The sequence below is a fragment of the Struthio camelus genome, chromosome 13 (genome assembly GCF_040807025.1).
Source record: "Struthio camelus isolate bStrCam1 chromosome 13, bStrCam1.hap1, whole genome shotgun sequence".
Taxonomy (NCBI): domain Eukaryota; kingdom Metazoa; phylum Chordata; class Aves; order Struthioniformes; family Struthionidae; genus Struthio; species Struthio camelus.
The window spans coordinates 22,651,967-22,669,099 of record NC_090954.1 but is presented as its reverse complement, the minus strand read 5'-3'; the positions used below and the strand labels follow the sequence as shown (position 1 = coordinate 22,669,099).

Sequence of the window (17,133 nt, the reverse complement as noted above, 5' to 3'; positions counted from 1 at the left end):
TGTGGAGCATCCCTTGGTTCTCTTGATCCCAGCACACCCACAGGGAGAGGTGTGAAAGGGGCAGCACAGCTTCCCCTGCTCCTGAATGCCCTCCTTTCCTTTCCCTGGGGGAGGCTGCAGGGCTTGTGCAGCTTCCTGTTGCTGGGCTCAAGCCTGTTCAGGGCCAACCGAACCTTTTGGAAGTCCCGCTGTCTCTACTTGGTGCTCTCCATTGCTCTCTATGCCATGTCGGCGAGAAGGAGGAGGAAATCGCTCCGCAGTGTAGCGAGGTGGGAGAGGGCTTTCGTTAACACGATTCTTCCCCAGCCTTCACTAAAAGCTTTTTACCTAAACCCAAGCCTGAGGCCATCTGCATCCGCTGGGCTGAAGCACCCGCCTACGCGTGCCAGCATTTCTGTGCGCTGCCCAGTCCCCGTGCTGGGGCTGCTTTCTCTAGGGGAGCACGGCTCTTTGTCTTGGCTGCTTGCTGGGAGCAGTGGCGTGTGCAGGAGCAGAGATACAAGCTCTTGCTGGATTCCCAGCAGCGGGAGCTGCCTCTAGCCAAGGATGAAAAGCTGGTTTCATGGGAGGAAATAATATTTAGAGAAGAGACAGATAACGTTCCCTGCACACTCTGCATTAACCCTTAGCTCCCTGTGCTGCTTACAGCTGTTGGAGGTTAACCCTTTGCTCACTATCTGCAGCACCAGAACAGTGATTCTCCATGGCTCTTCATTAGCCCTCTTTGTTTCCATGCTGAGCTGTAGCCCGGCAGGTAGAGGGCAGGCTGTGCCTCTGCAGGACATGGGTTGGCTTTAGGCTTTATCCGGAGGGAGGCAGGGCCCAGCTCAGTAACTCTTCTTGCTGCTTCCCTTCACAAACAGCCCCAGGGTGCTCTGTGCCTGCTGCTTCTGGCTTCACTCTTCCCAGGGCTGTGCCCCCTTTTTATTGCAGTTCTTCTACTGGTTTGTACTGGGCCAAATGGGGGCTGGTAGAGCAGGAAGGGACATTTCTCATGTCTCCCATGTCCAGGCCAGGGTACTCTGTCAGGTATCCCAGGGAATGTGGTTTGATCTGCCTGAAGCCGGCTCAGTGCTTAGTCTCAGTGCCTGGGCAGAGGGGTGCAGGGCCAGCTCTGGCCTGGCCATGGAGTGGTTCTTCATGGCATGCAGCCCTCCCCCTTGACCCTGTGGGCACACTCTCCCAGTTCAGCAGACCTATATGCTCACCACACAGTCCTGGCTGAGCTGGGGCCTGTGGTCAGCCTGAGCGAGTCTATCCCTGCTCCATGAAATTAAATATTGATGGTGATGCTCAGGCAAGCACTCAAGCGTCATGACAGACCCCAGAGAAAGCAAAAATCCCTTTTGCTCGTACTGCGTTTTCTCTCCCAGGCGCTCACTTCCCTGGCCTTGTCCCGGGAGGCAAGGGGGCAGAAACCCTGCAGAGTGCCTGAGCCCTGCCATGTGCAGCATGATGCTGCTGTTCCCGTTCTTGGCAGGGGCATCCAGGGGGCTGCTGTGCCTCCCCCATCACTGCCCTCTTCTGCTGTCCTGCCTGGGCAAGGCTGGGGCAGTCTCTCTTCTGACTGCATTCAGGACTGGAGAAGCAGCAGTCAGATCCAGCCCAGGGTTCCCACTGTACCAGTAAAACAGCTGGGTTTGGCCCTGCACCAGGGACCCAGAGGGAGCTAGGGGAAGCAGGGGGTTCCCAGCCTGGCCCCATGCATTACTGTGCCTTGGTCAGTGTAATTGTGATGTGCCTCAGTGGCTTTACTGGCAATGTTGATATTAGAAGACCAGCTTTTTAGCAGTTTGCGCCTGTTTCCCTCCCCCGCCCCCCCAAACTGCTGTGTAAGTGCTTGGCAGGGGCTCCAGTCTTCCCACTACTCAGGCCATATGCTAATGCTGCCCCAGTTAGGCAGCAGTTCTTGCCATTCACCATCATTAAGCTAAATCACTTCCATGGGAGACATCCCCATAAAACTGCCCTCCCGCTCTACTTTGACCCAGTAACACGGTGCCAGGAGGATCTACCTTCAAACCCCAGCTCTGCTGAGGTGTGTGTGTAGGAGGAATGGGATGTAGGCAGGGTCTGGCCATAAAGGCAGGCTCCCGGGTCTTCTGTGCCCCATCAGTCAACCCTCCACTGCAACACCCTCATATGTAGCCCTGGAGCCAGTATTTCTGCCTGCCCTCCTGCCTGTTGGCTGGAGGGACACCCCTAGAGATCCCTGTTTCCTATGTGTCATCCTGATCCAGCTGGGCCAGTGCCCTCTGCTTCCCTGCAAGGTTGGTGGAGAAGATGGCACTACTCGCCAGTGCCCCCAGGCTGCTCTGCATCTTCCCAGCGCATCCCCAGCTCCATCGCCTTGCTTGTGGGTTGGCCCTTGGCCCAGCCCACTCTGGGGATGCAACCTGTCCTACTTTCCTCACCAAGGAGAGGAACGCCTCCCTGTGGGAGATCCTGCTATGTACCAATGAGGACAACAGTCCAAGCCCTGGCTGGAATCTGCATTTCCAAAGAGGGGAGCGTAGAGGGCTGGAGGGGCTATGGCAGTGGGGGACTGGAGACTTGGGTGTGGGTTCCCTGGGGCGGGAGGTTTTCAGTTCCCCTCCAGAGCTTGGAGGCTGTGATTTTCTGAAAAGAGCCAAGCAGGGAGCAGGGGACAGTAGCAGTGAAGTGGTGCTTGTCCTGGAAACCTAAGCAGGTCAGGCCATTCTCCACACACTCATGTCTGGGCTGGGTTAAGCCACAAATGGGGCTGAGGGGAAAGTGATGGTCCCCTTGAGTGCTCCAAATGGGAAGGACAGGGACAACCCCAGTGGCTCACCCCATCCCTATCAGAGCTGTTTGCATGGCCATGTTTGGCTGGAGGGCTGCTAGAAGGATCATTTCTGCTGGGCTCGGTGGCGGTACTCATGGGCATGGAAGGCTTGTGGCAGGGCACATGAGCAATGGAGAGGCATTAAAAAATCGTCCTCAGCCAGAGAACAAACAGCTTCAGGCTGAAGAAGGATCAAGGCAATAGGAAGATGGGGAGGGTGATGGGGAGAAACAGGGGGGAACGGGGGAGGGAAGGCATGGGGACAGGGTGTCCACGGGAGCCCTTTTGAGGAGCTGTGATCTTAGAGTAAATTTCTGCTGCTGGCTGTGCACCAGGGGAATCATTTGATCAAATCACATGTGTGTTCTTGCTACATGGCTTTGCTGTGCTGAGAGCCTCAGGGGGGTCAGGGCCACTCTGCAGAGCGCTGTGCACACCCGAAGCAGGAATATGGTCCCTGCCCTCAGGAGTGAGTGATCTACCAGGCAGCTGGGGAGCCCAGGGGACACTGGCATGCCTTTGTTCCTCCTCCTTCTTTTCCACCTTCAGATTTTTTTCTCTGCTTCCAGCCTGCTGTATATCACTCCCCCCACCCCTTCTACCCATGTTTCCTGTCTGATTTTCCTTCCCCTCAACAAATATGTGTTCCTTGTCGCTGTCCTTTCTCCATATGCTCCTTCTTCTTCTTCTTCTTATCCTTTTCCCTCCATCAGCATTGCCTCCCTAAACTTGTTCTTTTCTCCCTTGCCATCTCTCCTTGTTTTCCCACAGGATCTCCTCTTCCCTTTCTCTCCCTGCTCCTCTCCCCTTCCCTCCAGTCACTCTGTCTCCCTGTTCATTCTCTCTCCGTCTCCCTTTCACTGACAGTTTGGGGGAATCTGTCTGTGTCAACGCACGAATTCCATTATTTATCGGCTGAGCGAAGCGAGGTCCTACACTCGTCTGTAATTGTCTGTAGATCAAAGCGCCTGCTCATGGCAGCTTTGCCTCCTTGCAGCATAACAACACCCCCAGCTTTGCACTCCCCATCTTCCCGGGGGAGTTGGACGTGTCGACACCCTCAGTGACTGATCTCCCAGACAGAGAGAAAAGAAGTAGGACTGGTGGGGGAGAAAGGGAGACTTGGAGGATCTGCAAAGCTCCCAGGAGCAGACAGGGATGTCGGGAGGCATCATGGAGGGCCACACAGTCCCTGGCAGGGGTCAGGGGAGGAAGGAAGGTGGAGAGGGTCTCTAGTCTAGGGATGGCAAAAGGAAATGGAGGGGGAGCTCAGAAGAGGAAACATTCCCATACCTGTCCAGGACTGGAAGAACTGGGATTTCCTCTCCAGAGAGGCATCCCCAAAGACCCAGGATGGGTCCATGGGAACAGATAGCTGAAGAGAAGGAGTGGGGACAAAGGAGAATGTACCTTTTTCTCCCTTTCTCTCCTGAAAGCCGCCAACCTAGCCCAGAAATAGGGGAGTTTGAAGAGAGATGCATGCATACATTTGTTGTTTGGGCATTGATATAGGGAAATGTGTGGGGAGAGTGACAAACGAACATCAGCCCCAGCTCCCACCTCTCTGCCTTCTTGCCTGAGTCCTTTTAACTTCCATATCCCTGACTGCTATTTAGCACTGAGGCATCTTTCTAAGCTTGCCTGAAAGTGCGCTGCAGCAACCAGAGTCTGGTGTGTTAATTCAGCCTCCTGCCCTTGTGGCTTCCTGTAGTGGGTCTCCTGAGGCGAGCGCTACTGTGAGCGCATGCCCATGCCACACTGGGCAGGAGGTGGGTGAGTGGACACTGCTCCTCCATGACACCAGTCCAGGAAAAACCCTGCTGTTGCCCACAGATATGTTCCTTCCCTTGTGCTTTCTACCAGAAAAGTGGGCCTGTTCCTTGAAAGCATGTCCATCTTTCCTGGAGAGTGGAGCATGCAGCCAAGTACCCTCGAGGATAGAGGTTGGGAAAGGGGAGAGGCGAGGCAAGGTGAGGCCAGGTGAGGTGAGGCCAGGTGAGGTGAGGAGAGGAGAGGAGAGGAGAGGAGAGGAGAGGAGAGGAGAGGAGAGGAGAGGAGAGGAGAGGAGAGGAGAGGAGAGGAGAGGGGAGGGGAGGAGAGGGGAGGAGAGGAGAGGAGAGGAGAGGAGAGGAGGCATGATTTCAGGCTCTAAACACAGTATCATGGAGGCCTTCTGCCAAGGGAGACTGTCAATGTTATGGTCCCTTCCCTGGAGCTCTTTAGGAGCTGACAGGAGGTTTCCTTGTGACTACAGGACCTGCTTCTCATAGGAGAGAGCAGGTGAAGTCCTTCTGGGATCACCAGCACAGAGGAGACAGCAGCAACAGTTTCTCTGCAGGAGAATGTGAGGTCAATCTGAACCCTCCTCCCCAGGGCTTATCTTCCCATTTCATCCAGGTACACTGGGAAACATGGGTTTGATGAAACCAAATTTTCTGTCCCACGTGGACCTGCAGACACCAAAAGACAGAGACATATCAACAGTTCTAATGGCTTGATCCTCTCTTGCTGTTCAAAGAATGAAGTTGCCTAAGGCTCTAACCTCAAGCCATGGATCCTTATGCCTTTAAATGTCCTGTAGTCCCCGACATTTCCTCCTTGTGACAACTCTCTGGCCTTACAGTCAAGCCACCTTCAGCCTCTTTCGAAAAAAAAAGTTCTTTCTGTTTCATTTAAGTGTCTCCCTCTAAGGTATTTTTCCAAGCCTTAAATCAGTTTTTCAACCTTCCTTCAAATCTGCAGACACAGACATTGTGTACAATATTCCAAGATGAGTCACATGGTGCATGACAGAGGAGTGACATCACCTTCTCTGTCGCAAGGCCTCTTCTTTTCCCCCTTCCAAGGATCACAGCATTGTTCAGCCTGACTTTCCTTCCCACTGACCCCACAGTCCTGCTCAGAGTTCCAGGAGTGGAAACATCCACACAGGACATTAGCAGGGGGCCAAAGGAGGTGCCTGGGAGAGGATAAGTCCCAGCTTTGAGAATAATGGAGACTTAACCCTTCTTCTTCTACTTTGAGTCTGAACTCTTACTTCAAGAGGAACAAGATACCAGCCATGGAACCAGCTCCTCTTGCAGCCTGGGGCTGGCAAGAAAAATCTCCCCCTCTCAAGCAGGAATGGAGATAGCTTCTTTATGAGCTGCCAATGAAGTCTGTGTCCTACAGGGAGCAAAGGGAACTGAGTGACCCAGGACCTGTCTCCACATGTTCTGAATATGCTCAGAAGTAGATGATGACTATGGTGGGTTGCTCTGAGCTAAGGTGAGTCTGTGTCTCAACCTCCCTCCATGCCAGTCAGAAGGGTTGGGGGATTAATTCCTATGTATGGCTGGTCAAGAGAATCCAATTTACCCTGTCAATAGTGGCCTTTGATTTGGCTTCCTCAACTACATCCTATTCCCACCTCTGGGGCAGGGACCTGCAAAAAGTAATGTCTCCTTGCCCAACATAAGAGCTGAGCTTTCTTGGAACTAAGACCTTTGGGCATCAGTTCCCTTCACCTCCAGGGCCGCTTCTGCATTGTTATACCCTGGGGCTTTCAGAATCACAGAATAATTTTGGTCAGGAAGGACCTCTGGAGGTCTCTGGTCCAGCCGCTGCTCACAGTAGGGCCAGTAAATCAGGTTGCTCAGTGTCTCATCCAGGTGAGGGTTGAATATCTCCAAGAATGGCAATTCCCAACCTTCTCTGGTCCCTTTTCCAGGATATAACCACCCTCATGGTGAAGATTTTTTGCCACTATCTAACACAAATTCCCTTTGTTCCAACTTGTGCCCTTGTTTCTCATCCTGTACCTGAGCACCTCTGAGAGGACACTGGCTCCATCTTCCATTCAGAGAGTTCAAGTCAGTTAAATGCCCCTTCACCTTCTCTTCTCTAGGTTGGCCCATGTCTCTTAGCCTCTTCTTGTACCTCATTTGCTCCAGAGCCCAGCCATATTGGTGGCCTCTGCTGAAGTTGCTCCAGTTTGCCCATGTCTTTCTTGTACTGGGGAGACCAATATGGTGTTAGCATGGTTTGATGCATGTTTAATGCTTTACATCCCAGCAACCAAGGGATGGCAGACTGCCCCACTAGCACTGGTAAACATACCAGGACAGCCACTGTCCTCTTCAAGGCACTTCTTTTATCTTCTCAAGTGAATGCAGGGAAGGATCCTCAGACATGCTCTCAGAAAGGAGCGATGATCAAGGCACCTGCTGCACAGAGCCTCTTGGCTTCGCAGAGCCAAGTCCCTAGCTCCTGACCCTGCACAGGTAACCTGGGAGTGACTCACCAGCTGCAGGGCCAGCAAACAGCTGGGCCCATTCTGACCTTCAAATGGGAGCCCCCTACTGTGATGTCCCCCAAACTATAACTACTCTCACTTCCGGCAGGAAGGGAGCAGCAGACCCACTTGCATGGCTGGGCACATGGGCCCCTTGGGAGAGTTGGGGGAAGGTATACGTGCTCTGATAGGGGCACCTTTTTCTTTCAGATGCTTCTTCTGCCCCACAATGCAGTGGGCAGGAAAGTGGAGTGACAGTGGTGGCTGAGCAAGGCTTGGTGCCAGCAGGCAGTTGGATGAACCCCTTTGATTTCTGAATGGCTTTTCCAAGGCATGTCAGTCCTAGCCCATGGCATTTCTTGCTACATCCCACCCTGATCTCTGCTGCTGGCCTGCCAAGACACGTCAGTGCCAACCTGCAGCACCCAGGCTCCCACCTGCCTGTGCCAAGATATCTCAGAGCAAGTGACCCCCCCCCCACCTTCTAGCCTCCAGCCTCTTCCAAAAACAAGCTTCTAGTTGCACCCTGATTTCTCACCCCAGGAGAACAAGAATGACAGCTGAATGCTCCCATGGGTGACCCAGTCACAAGAGAGAACTTAAAATCTATAGGATGCAAACTGGGGCGTTAGCAGGAAGAACTGGGCTGCCCTCATGCCATCTTCCCTGCCCTGCTGTCTGCCCTCCTCTGCTGTGCTCTCCCCAACAAAAGGCTCTTTCTTAGAGCCCCCGTCCCCCTGCAGCACCCCTTGGTCACCTCCCAGCTTGTGCTTTTTCTTCCAAGCCTACCACTTTTCACCTGGGTCCTCGGAGATCCTGAACATGGGGGAGAGGAGGACCAAGAAGGATTGGTCAGGCAGAGGGAGTTTCAGTGGTTGGTAAAACACATGTGGCGAGGTGGCTTGGTGCCTGACGGGGTTAGGGCACAGACAGAGAGTGGGTGGGGGGAGGGGGGCCAGGAAAGGGCCCCAAGGTTTACGGACATGCAGAAGAGGAACAGGATGGGTCTACAGGGCCCCCACGGGAGGAAAGCAAGGTAGGAAGGAGAGAGGGACAGATTCCTCCTACCCAAAGCAGCAGTAAGCCTGGGGAGCAGCTGAGAGATATGCAGGGGGGGGTGAGGGGGTGCACCAGCAGCAGGGCCTGGAAAGTGCAGGCAGAACTGAATGGGAGGCAATGGGCACTGTTACTCCACAGGGCAAGCGAGGGGGCCGGGGGGGTAGGGATCCCTCCAGAAGCAGATTACACCGGAGGAGGGGGGAATGAATATTTTAATCTGAAGCAGACAAAGGGGCAAGAGCAGCTCCAAGAATTTCCCTGCATGTACTAGGTCAGAGATGGGAGAGGACTGGAGGGGAGAAAATGAGACTCCCTCCCACCCCACCTCCTCCATAAAGCCCCTGGCCCCCTAAATACCCCTCTTGTCTGGGCAGTGCTCAGAGGGCTGCTGGGGCAGTGGTATCCCAACCGTCCCGCTAGTGGCTCTAGGAGGTCCAGGCACCCGGCAGAGGTGGGTAGGGATAGAACAAGGACTGGGAGACCAGATCAGAGATAGTGGGGTCAGATCAGGGATAAGGGGGAAATAGATCGCTTTTGGGGGTTAGGGGGCAGGAGGGAGAAGATAGAGGTGGCCCTCGTTTGGAAGATGGTTCAGGGAGCAGGTGGCAGGGATCAGAGCTTCTGACACTGCTTGGGCTTCATTTACTGGGTGTCATCCCCAGCCTACTGCTCTCACGGGGGCCCTGGGTCCGAGACCATGCGCGACTCAGGCTCGCGGCTCTTGACCGCTGTTCGCCCTGCACTGTCATTCTGCTCCCACACCACACATCTCCCCCCCCCGCCACTCCCTAGCCGGCATCCCCACGCGTGACACGTTCCACGTGGGGCCATTTGGGCTCCCCGGGTACAAATTCCCTTTCCGTAGCCAGCTGCCTCTTCCAGCCCCTATGCCCCTTTCCGCAGCCCCGCGCTTCCTCCCATCCCTCGCTCGCCCCCACGCTCTGCTTCCCACGAGAGTCTTTTGGGGGAAGGGGGGGAGTGGTTGGGGCAGGCAGTTCCTTTCTCCGTGAGTCCACGGGGGACCGGGAGGCAGAGACAAAAGCGGTAAAATATCACTGCACAACTAAAGCCGCTCCGAGCCCTGCCGATCCCTTAACTAGATCATTAGGAGATTATCCGCGCCCTAATCAGCCACGGGCAGGCGGCCCCGGGGCTCGGCGCGTCCGCACCGTCCCGCTAACGAGCGCCTGGGGACGGCGCCGCCGGCCGCGGTCCTTCCGCCGGCGGGAGGCGAAGCGCGGAGCTGCCCGGGCGCCTCAGCGGCTGGAGACCGGGGCTGCAGCGGGAGCGGATCGTCCAGCGAAGGGACCGTGACTGGTACCGGGGCGGGGGGCTGGGGGGCTGGGGGGTGGAGGGGGAAGTGCCATCGGCTCCATCGATTGCCCTTCGGGGGCTGGAGGGGAGCCGAGGCTCGGTCCACACCCGCCTCCCCCTCCTCTTCCGCGCTCGGCGGAAAGTTTGTGCCCGCGCCTCCCGCGGGGGGACCTGCCCCGGGGGGCGGGAGGGCCTGGCCGCCGGCTCTCCGGAGGGATCGTGCCCCGAGGGAAGGGGGAGGCTGGCGCTCGCTCCTCTGGGCGATCTGCCTCGGCGGAGCAAAGGGGCTGGCGCTCGGGTGCCCGGTGGGGGCGGCCGATATAGCCGCGGGATTAGGGGCGAGGGGCTCTGGGCAGGCAGGGTGTCGGGGATTGAAGCAGGCAGGGAAAGAGGCGGGGGGTCTCTCTGCGCCTCTACGCTGATGGGCTCAGCTTTATCCGGGGCTGTAATCCCCCTGCTCCGGTAATTAAAAACTCCGCATTACAAGGAAAACGGTGTGCAGGGAAATGTAATCAAGTCTGGAGGGGCTTAACCATCTGGTAAAGGTTAGGGCCGGCACGGCGGGGGACGCAGCCGGGGGATTTGGCAGCCGCTGCCTTCCGGGCTCCTCTTAATCTACCGCGGGGAGGAGCGCAGCAACTGCGGGGTAATACCGGTGCTCCGGGTGCGGGGCCAGTGGCCAGTCCCGCCGCCGCTCCCATCGCCTTTAACGGGGCGTCGCTTCCTCCCCGGGGCTAATCCCCTCCCCGCCCCCAAGTTGGTCCGGCTCCCGCGGGCCGGTTCTCGGGGCAAACCGAGCGGACTGCACCCCCAGTGGCACCTCGAGCCGGCAGGGAAAGGGTTAAGCGGCCGCCGGTGGCCGCGACTCGGCCCACCAATGCGGTGCTGAAGCGCCGGGCGGGGCCCTCCCCCGCCGCCCCCGGGAGCCCGAAACTACTTGGAAGTGCAAGTGGCGAGCAAACGCGAGGGAGGACGCGGCGGCGCCGGCGGAGCGGGGCTGCCCCCGCCGCAGCGGAGCGGGTCTTCCCACCGCCGCCGCCGCTCCGGGAGAGCTGCGGGACCATGGGAGCCGCGGCAGGCGCCGGGCAGGGACAGATCTTCCTCCCCTCCCTCCTCCTCTTCCTCCTGACCGGGACCCCGGCCCCGCGCCCCGCGGCCGGGCAGCTGCGCTACGCAGTGCCGGAGGAGCTGGAGCACGGCGCCTTCGTGGCCAACCTCGGGGAGGACCTGGGCCTGGACGTGTCCACACTGTCAGCGCGGCGGTTCCGCATTGTCTCGCGGGCCGGCGCCCGGCAGCACCTGGAGGTGAACCTCGAGAACGGGATCCTCTTTGTGAATGAGCGGATTGACCGGGAGGAGGTGTGCGAGGCAGGGGGGACCTGCCTCCTCCATCTACAGCTACTTGTCGAGAGCCCACTAGAGCTTTACCGGGTCGAGGTGGAGGTGCAGGACATCAATGACCATGCACCTACTTTCCCCTGGCAGGAGTACGTGCTGGAAGTGGCTGAATCTGCTGTGCCTGGTGCCCGCTTCCCACTCGAGAGCGCCCAGGACCCTGACGTGGGCACCAACTCTGTGCGTACCTACCAGCTCAGCCCCAATGGTTTCTTCTCCCTGGAGGTAAAGACGCGCAGTGACGACAGCAAGTTTGCAGAGCTGGTGCTGGAGCATGCTCTGGATCGTGAGCAGCAACGCACACACCGGCTGCTGCTCACTGCCCTCGATGGTGGTGTTCCTGAGCGCTCAGGCACAGCCCGCATCCTTGTCACAGTGCTGGATGCAAATGACAATGTGCCTGCCTTTGACCAGCCTTCATACAGAGTGAGCCTGCCTGAGGATGCCCCTGCCGGCACCCTGGTCATCCAGCTCAATGCCACTGACTTGGATGAGGGCTCCAACGGGGAGATCGAGTATTCATTCAGTGGACATGCACCACCGCGTGTCCGTGATCTCTTCCGTGTGGAGCCTCGCAGTGGGCAGGTGTTGCTGAAGAGCCCTCTGGACTATGAGCGCGTCAGCCTCCATGAGCTCTATGTGCAAGCCAAGGACCGTGGACCCTCAGCCGTGGCTGTGCACTGCCGGGTCCTTGTGCACCTTCTTGATGTGAATGACAATGCACCAGAGGTGACCCTCACCTCTGTGTCCACGCCCGTGCTGGAGGATGCCCCACCAGGCACTGTCATCGCTGTCATCAGTGTGCTTGACCGGGACTCTGGGGAGAATGGGCGAGTGAGCTGCGAGGTCAGCCCTGACGTGCCCTTTGAGCTCCGCTCCTCCTTCCGCAACTACTACACGCTGGTCACCAAGGAGGCGCTGGACCGAGAGGCTGTGCCCGAGTACAATGTGAGCATCGTAGCACGGGATATGGGCTCACCTGCCCTGCTGACCCGCAGCACCCTCACTGTCCCTGTGTCCGATGTGAATGACAACGCACCACGCTTCCTCCAGCCGTCTTACAGCGTCTATGTGATGGAGAACAATGCTCCGGGTGCCTCCATTTGCTCTGTCAGTGCATCGGACCCTGATTGCCAGCAGAATGCCTACCTGTCCTACTCCATTGCTGACGGGCACATCCACGGCATGCCTGTGGGCACCTACGTGTCTATCAACTCAGATAGCGGGCACATGTATGCCCTGCGTTCCCTTGATTATGAGCAGATCCGCAGCTTTCAGATCCAGGTGCAAGCACAGGATGCGGGTTTCCCCCCACTCAGCACCAACGTCACTGTTCATGTCTTTGTACTGGACCAAAATGACAACGCACCTGTCATCGTCTCACCCATGCCACGCAATGGCTCGGTGGCCACTGAGCTGGTGCCAAGATCAGCTGGGCCTGGCTACCTGGTGGGCACAGTGTCAGCAGTGGATGCGGATGCAGGGCTGAACTCCCACCTCTCCTACCAGCTCCTCCAGGCCACTGACTTCACCCTCTTCAGTGTGGCACCAGACACAGGTGAGCTGCGCACCCTCCGCTCCTTTCTGGAGCAGGATGCAACCCGGCAGAGATTGGTGGTGCAGGTACGCGACGGTGGACAGCCAGCCCTCTCAGCCACTGTGTCCATCCTGCTCTCAGTGGTGGAGAACATGCCCCAGACCCTCTCTGACTTCAGTGAGTTCAGCCTCCCCCCTGAGGCCTCCTCCTCTTCTCCGCTCACCCTCTACCTCCTCGTGTCCCTGGGCTCAGTCTCCTTCACCTTCCTCCTTGCCATCTTCATCCTCATGGCCATCCGATGCCGTGGAGAGCGGCGCTCCTGGCGAGGTGGTGGCTGCTCACTACCCCACTGCCGGTGCTGCCCAGGGCCCAGGGCCTCCTCTGATGGCCTCAAGACATCAAATCTTGCGGTGCAGCTTCCCGCAGGCACAGCGCCTACCGGCTGCCTGGACGTGCCTGGTGGAGGCCCCCCGGGCTACTGCTACAAGGTTTGCCTCAGCCCAGAGTCCGCCCAAAGCGACTTCATGTTCCTCAAGCCCTGCAGCCCACCCCGGAACAATGAGAAGGATCCTGGGAACCTCCCGGCTCCCGGGAAGCGATCCCGGCCAGACCAGCAGCTCCAGGTCTCCAAGCAGGTAAGGCTCGGGCACAGGGCTGGGCAGTGCCTACCGCGGCTCCACCAGATCCCCCGTCTCTCTCCCCGAAAGAGCACCTCCCTCAACCTTTGCCGTGGGAGAATCCGGGTACAACTTTTCCAATAAAATAACCCGGCCTTTGATCAGTGCGGGAATTAGCAGCCGTCAGACAGCGGGAAATTCTCCGCCGAGTTCCCCTATGGGTCTAATTACCGGGGGAACGGCAGGCTCGGCTGAGACAGTGGAAAACCCCTCCCGCCTCCCTTCGCACACATTAGAGGCTCCGGTGCCCCGGGGGAGTGCGGGGGTGGTGACGGCGGCTTCGCCTTTGTCTCGGTAGGTAATTCACGGCGGGACGCCCCCGCCGCTGCGCTGCCCCAGGCCGGCGAGCGGCCGCGGGGGTTCTGCAGCGCTGCGGAGCCATCGCGGGTGTCAGCGGCGCGGGAGCGGGGCGGGGGCCGCCGCGTCCCACTGCGGGAGCCGGGGCTGGGCCTGGCCCCTGCAGCCCCTCTCGGGCCCTCCCGGCGCCGCACGGGTCCGTCCCCCCGCCGCGGCGCCGCTCAAGTCCTCGGTCCTGGCCCCCCCGCTCCTCTCCCACCCGGTCCCGACGCAGGAACCGGCGCTTCCCCGGGACGGCCGCTGTGCGGCGCCGGGCCGAGCCGACGGGAGGGAACAGTGGAGCCGAGGAGGGATTTTTAATGTCAACTCTGGTTACGTATTGAAATGAGGAATGTCTAATTTCTCCAATGAAAGACTCTTTCGGAAACACGATTACTGGGATGGAGAAGGATGAAGCGTCTAATCCTCTTAAAAATATTTGACTTTTAACAAAACAGATCTGAGAAGATCAGCTCGACTCACTGCTGACAGACTCTCCCGGCCCATCTCCTTACACTTCTCAATACACTTGCCTAATATTCCAACCAGTCACTTACAACCCCCAAATTTTTATCCCACTCCCCCCTCCCCTGGCCCATTCCGGCACCTCTCACTTTTTGGTGGCTTGAGAGCTGCGCTAAGCTGCCATCACACCTGAAAAAGAGACTTCCTAAAATTAACAGGAGTAAGAAAAGCAAACCCCATTCAAATGGACAGGCCTCGACAATTAAACCCTGTAGAAAGAGTCTGAGCCTTAGGCCACCCAAATGTCCGAGAGGCTGGGAAAAGCCCAGAAGGGAATGGGCTGGTTCTACCCTTCCTCAGTTTCCCTGTCTGTAATATGAGTAGATCCTACTTACCTTTCCACAAAGGGAATGGGGAAAGTGAGGATGTGGGCTTCCCACTTTGATTATGAGAGCCTGGTACTGGCAGGCCTAGACTGATCAACAGAGGACCCTGGTAACCGGCCTTCCCCTTCCCTGTGTTTTCCAGATCAAACAACCCAACACAGACTGGCTGCCTCCAAGCACGCAGCGACCTGCCCTGAAGAGGTACTTAATCTGGCAGTATGGGAATGGAAGGAGCAGGTGGAAGGGGTGTGTGGAGGCAGGGAGGTTATCTCTGACTCAACTTTGAATCAGTCTTTTCTCTTTAGCTCCCAGAGCCTGGAAGACATGGGGGAAATCCGTAGAGCCCTCCAGAAGGAGCAAGAGAGGTTGTGTACACTGATGACCCCCATCTCTGGTTAGTATTGGGGCACTGGGGCTGGGGAGATCAGGGTTTTTGTCACGTGGTAGAGATGCGAAGGGGGACACATCCCTGCTCCTGGCAGTGGTAGAGTACTGTGGGAGGAAAAGGGGTATCCAGGCCCCAGAAGGGAGGATGGTGGCAAGTAACCACGGGCTTGCACCCCGGGAAATAAATATAACCGCCCCATTGAGCCATGGAATGTGACCTCCCTTGAGCTGGTTTCACATTGATCTTTCCTTCAGAATTTCAGAAAGCCTCAGCAGGAACCAATAGCATCTGGACACCCTGGTATGGCCCCCTGTACCCGGGGCACCTGCCAGCCCTGGATTATCAACACAATGTCTACATACCTGGCACCCCCACCCTGCTTTCCAGCAAAGACGGACCCCTCTTCCTGGGCCGGGAGGACAAGAATAGCTTTTCCACCTTTGGCAAGAGGAAGAAGATGACAACCTACTGCAACATGCATGACAATGTGGTTATTAACAATGACCTGAAATAGTGGCTGGTGTTGGGCCTGAATGGCTCTGCCCAAGGTCTTGGGGGTCGCTTACATTATTTCAGCTGCAAAGTCCATCTGGAGCACACACACCCATGTATGGACCATTCCGAATCCCACAGAGCTGCTAGGACTGTGCTTCGCCAGGGTGCACAGAAAGGATTTCAGGAGCAAGAGACTAGGGAAGGGGGTGGGGGGAGGGTTCTCCCATCTCATTTTGCAGGGCTGTGTTGGCAGTGGGCAGTACTGGGGGTCTATATGACCTGTTAAGCAAATCTGCCTTGAGTTTACCCATCACTGTGTCCTTTTAGGGACACTCCTTCTCTGTAAACATTATCACCTCTTTGTCTTGTCCAGCTGTGTGAGTGTACTGAGCTGCACGCATGTATTTCTGCTGCAGGAGGCATGAGAAGGGGCTCTCCACACAAAGGAAACACACTAAACCTGATCCAGTCCAGCCTGGCCCAATACATGTACCCTGTCCCAGAGACCCAGCAGGATGCGCTGCGTGCTCAGAGCAGCCACTGGTGCCTGGTTTCTCTGGGAAGAGAGTGCAAAACCCAGCCATCATGGGTGCTTCCCTTCTGACTGTGACCTGACACTAGCAGGGCTGGAGATCTGGAGCCCAGGAGACAGCTGGGGTCCAGGTCACCGCCAGTCTCTGCTCTCTGAGCAGTACAGGATGCATCAGAAACAGATCTGACTGCCAGAAGAGCTGTTAGTTTAAGTGGCTGAGAGAGGCACAGCAAGAGGCCCTCCTGGGTTACTCTTTAGCCCAAGGTGACATGATTTGAAAGTTTCCAGACATCAGAGGGGCCCCAAAATGGATAACGTTCCCCTTCCCCTGCTCCTTCCACCCTCACAAGGATCTCTACTTTCCCCAACCTCTGAACCCCTGGCGGGGGGAACCCCTGACTTGGGGTGTCCACATATTTCCACACCTGCACAGGGGAGACATCTCCCTCTGTGCTCTGCTTCTCTTTGAGGGCTTTTAACAGGCTGTCAGGTGCCCTCAATGGCAGAACTCCATCCCTAGAAGAGAATTTCTCCCTGCTCCACTCACTCCCCAACCTGGGGAGCAGAGGTACCAAAAGAACCCTACCAAGGGGTGTGAGACATGCCAGAAGCCCACCAAGTTCATTCTCAGGCATTTTGTATATCAGTTCTGCCCCTGTCCAGGTCAAGGGCAGAGGGAAGGAGAGGAGGAAATTGTGGGAACCTGATGGTGTATCTGTCCACCCAGTCTGTCTGCCAGCATTGCCAATTGCTAGCATGTCGTTGGGCAGCTCATTTCTAACCCATCTGTGCAGAGCGTGACAGCTCTTTCTAAAACAAGTTTGTTTCACGATGTCTGATTTGTACCAATAAAAGTGTATTTTACTAGCTCATCTTGGCACCTTGCTGTGTCTGAGCTGCCAGCTGTACCTGACAGCAGAAATTGCTGCTGAGCTGTGGAGCATGGCCTTCTGCTCCAGCAGTCATGCATATCCCTCTGGCCTCCTCAACTACTGGAGCAGCCAAGGAGAGACCATTTTACTCATTTCACCAGACTGTTAGGGGCTCAAGGTTTCCTTTCCTCCCTTCCTGAATTCAGGAACATTTGGGGAACATGGTCAGGAGGGTCTGTGTGCTGAAGACATCAAATAGCTCCTTGCTCTTACTTCAGCTTGCACAAAGACTCTGCAGAGATTTGTGCCAAGGCATGGGCATAAAGGGCCTTGAACTACTGGGAAGAGGGGCTGGATCTAACAATAATGCCTTATAGTTATTTTTTTACATTGTTTCTATGGCTCACTTAAGCTTTCCCCTAGATACCTGCTAGAGTGCTTGGTGCTATCCACTAGCTAGCCTTGAGATTAGCAGGAAGACAGGAAGAGAGAACCTGGATGTGTGACAGGAATAGGGGCCAACTGTTGGGGAATAGGGAAGTCTGTATCTGGGTGGGGGAGGGGGGCACTTTTCATCTTTGATGGAGCAAGGGGGGGG

The 17,133-nt window shown here is 56.8% G+C and overlaps 1 protein-coding gene across 2 annotated transcripts; it reads left to right on the top strand.

Annotated features, from left to right (window-relative positions):
- Positions 1-10,373: 10,373 nt before the first annotated feature.
- Positions 10,374-16,534, top strand: LOC104150469 (protocadherin-10-like). 2 transcript variants are annotated; one of them, XM_009684739.2, is made up of 4 exons: positions 10,374-13,019; positions 14,391-14,449; positions 14,554-14,642; positions 14,891-16,534. In XM_009684739.2, exons 1-4 carry the CDS (start codon positions 10,515-10,517, stop codon positions 15,148-15,150), a joined length of 2,913 nt encoding a protein of 970 aa, XP_009683034.2. In that variant the 5' UTR covers positions 10,374-10,514; the 3' UTR covers positions 15,151-16,534. The 2 variants fall into 2 exon arrangements, with proteins under 2 accessions (XP_009683034.2, XP_068816061.1); XM_068959960.1 differs by having other exon boundaries at positions 10,398-13,019; positions 14,540-14,642.
- Positions 16,535-17,133: the final 599 nt, after the last annotated feature.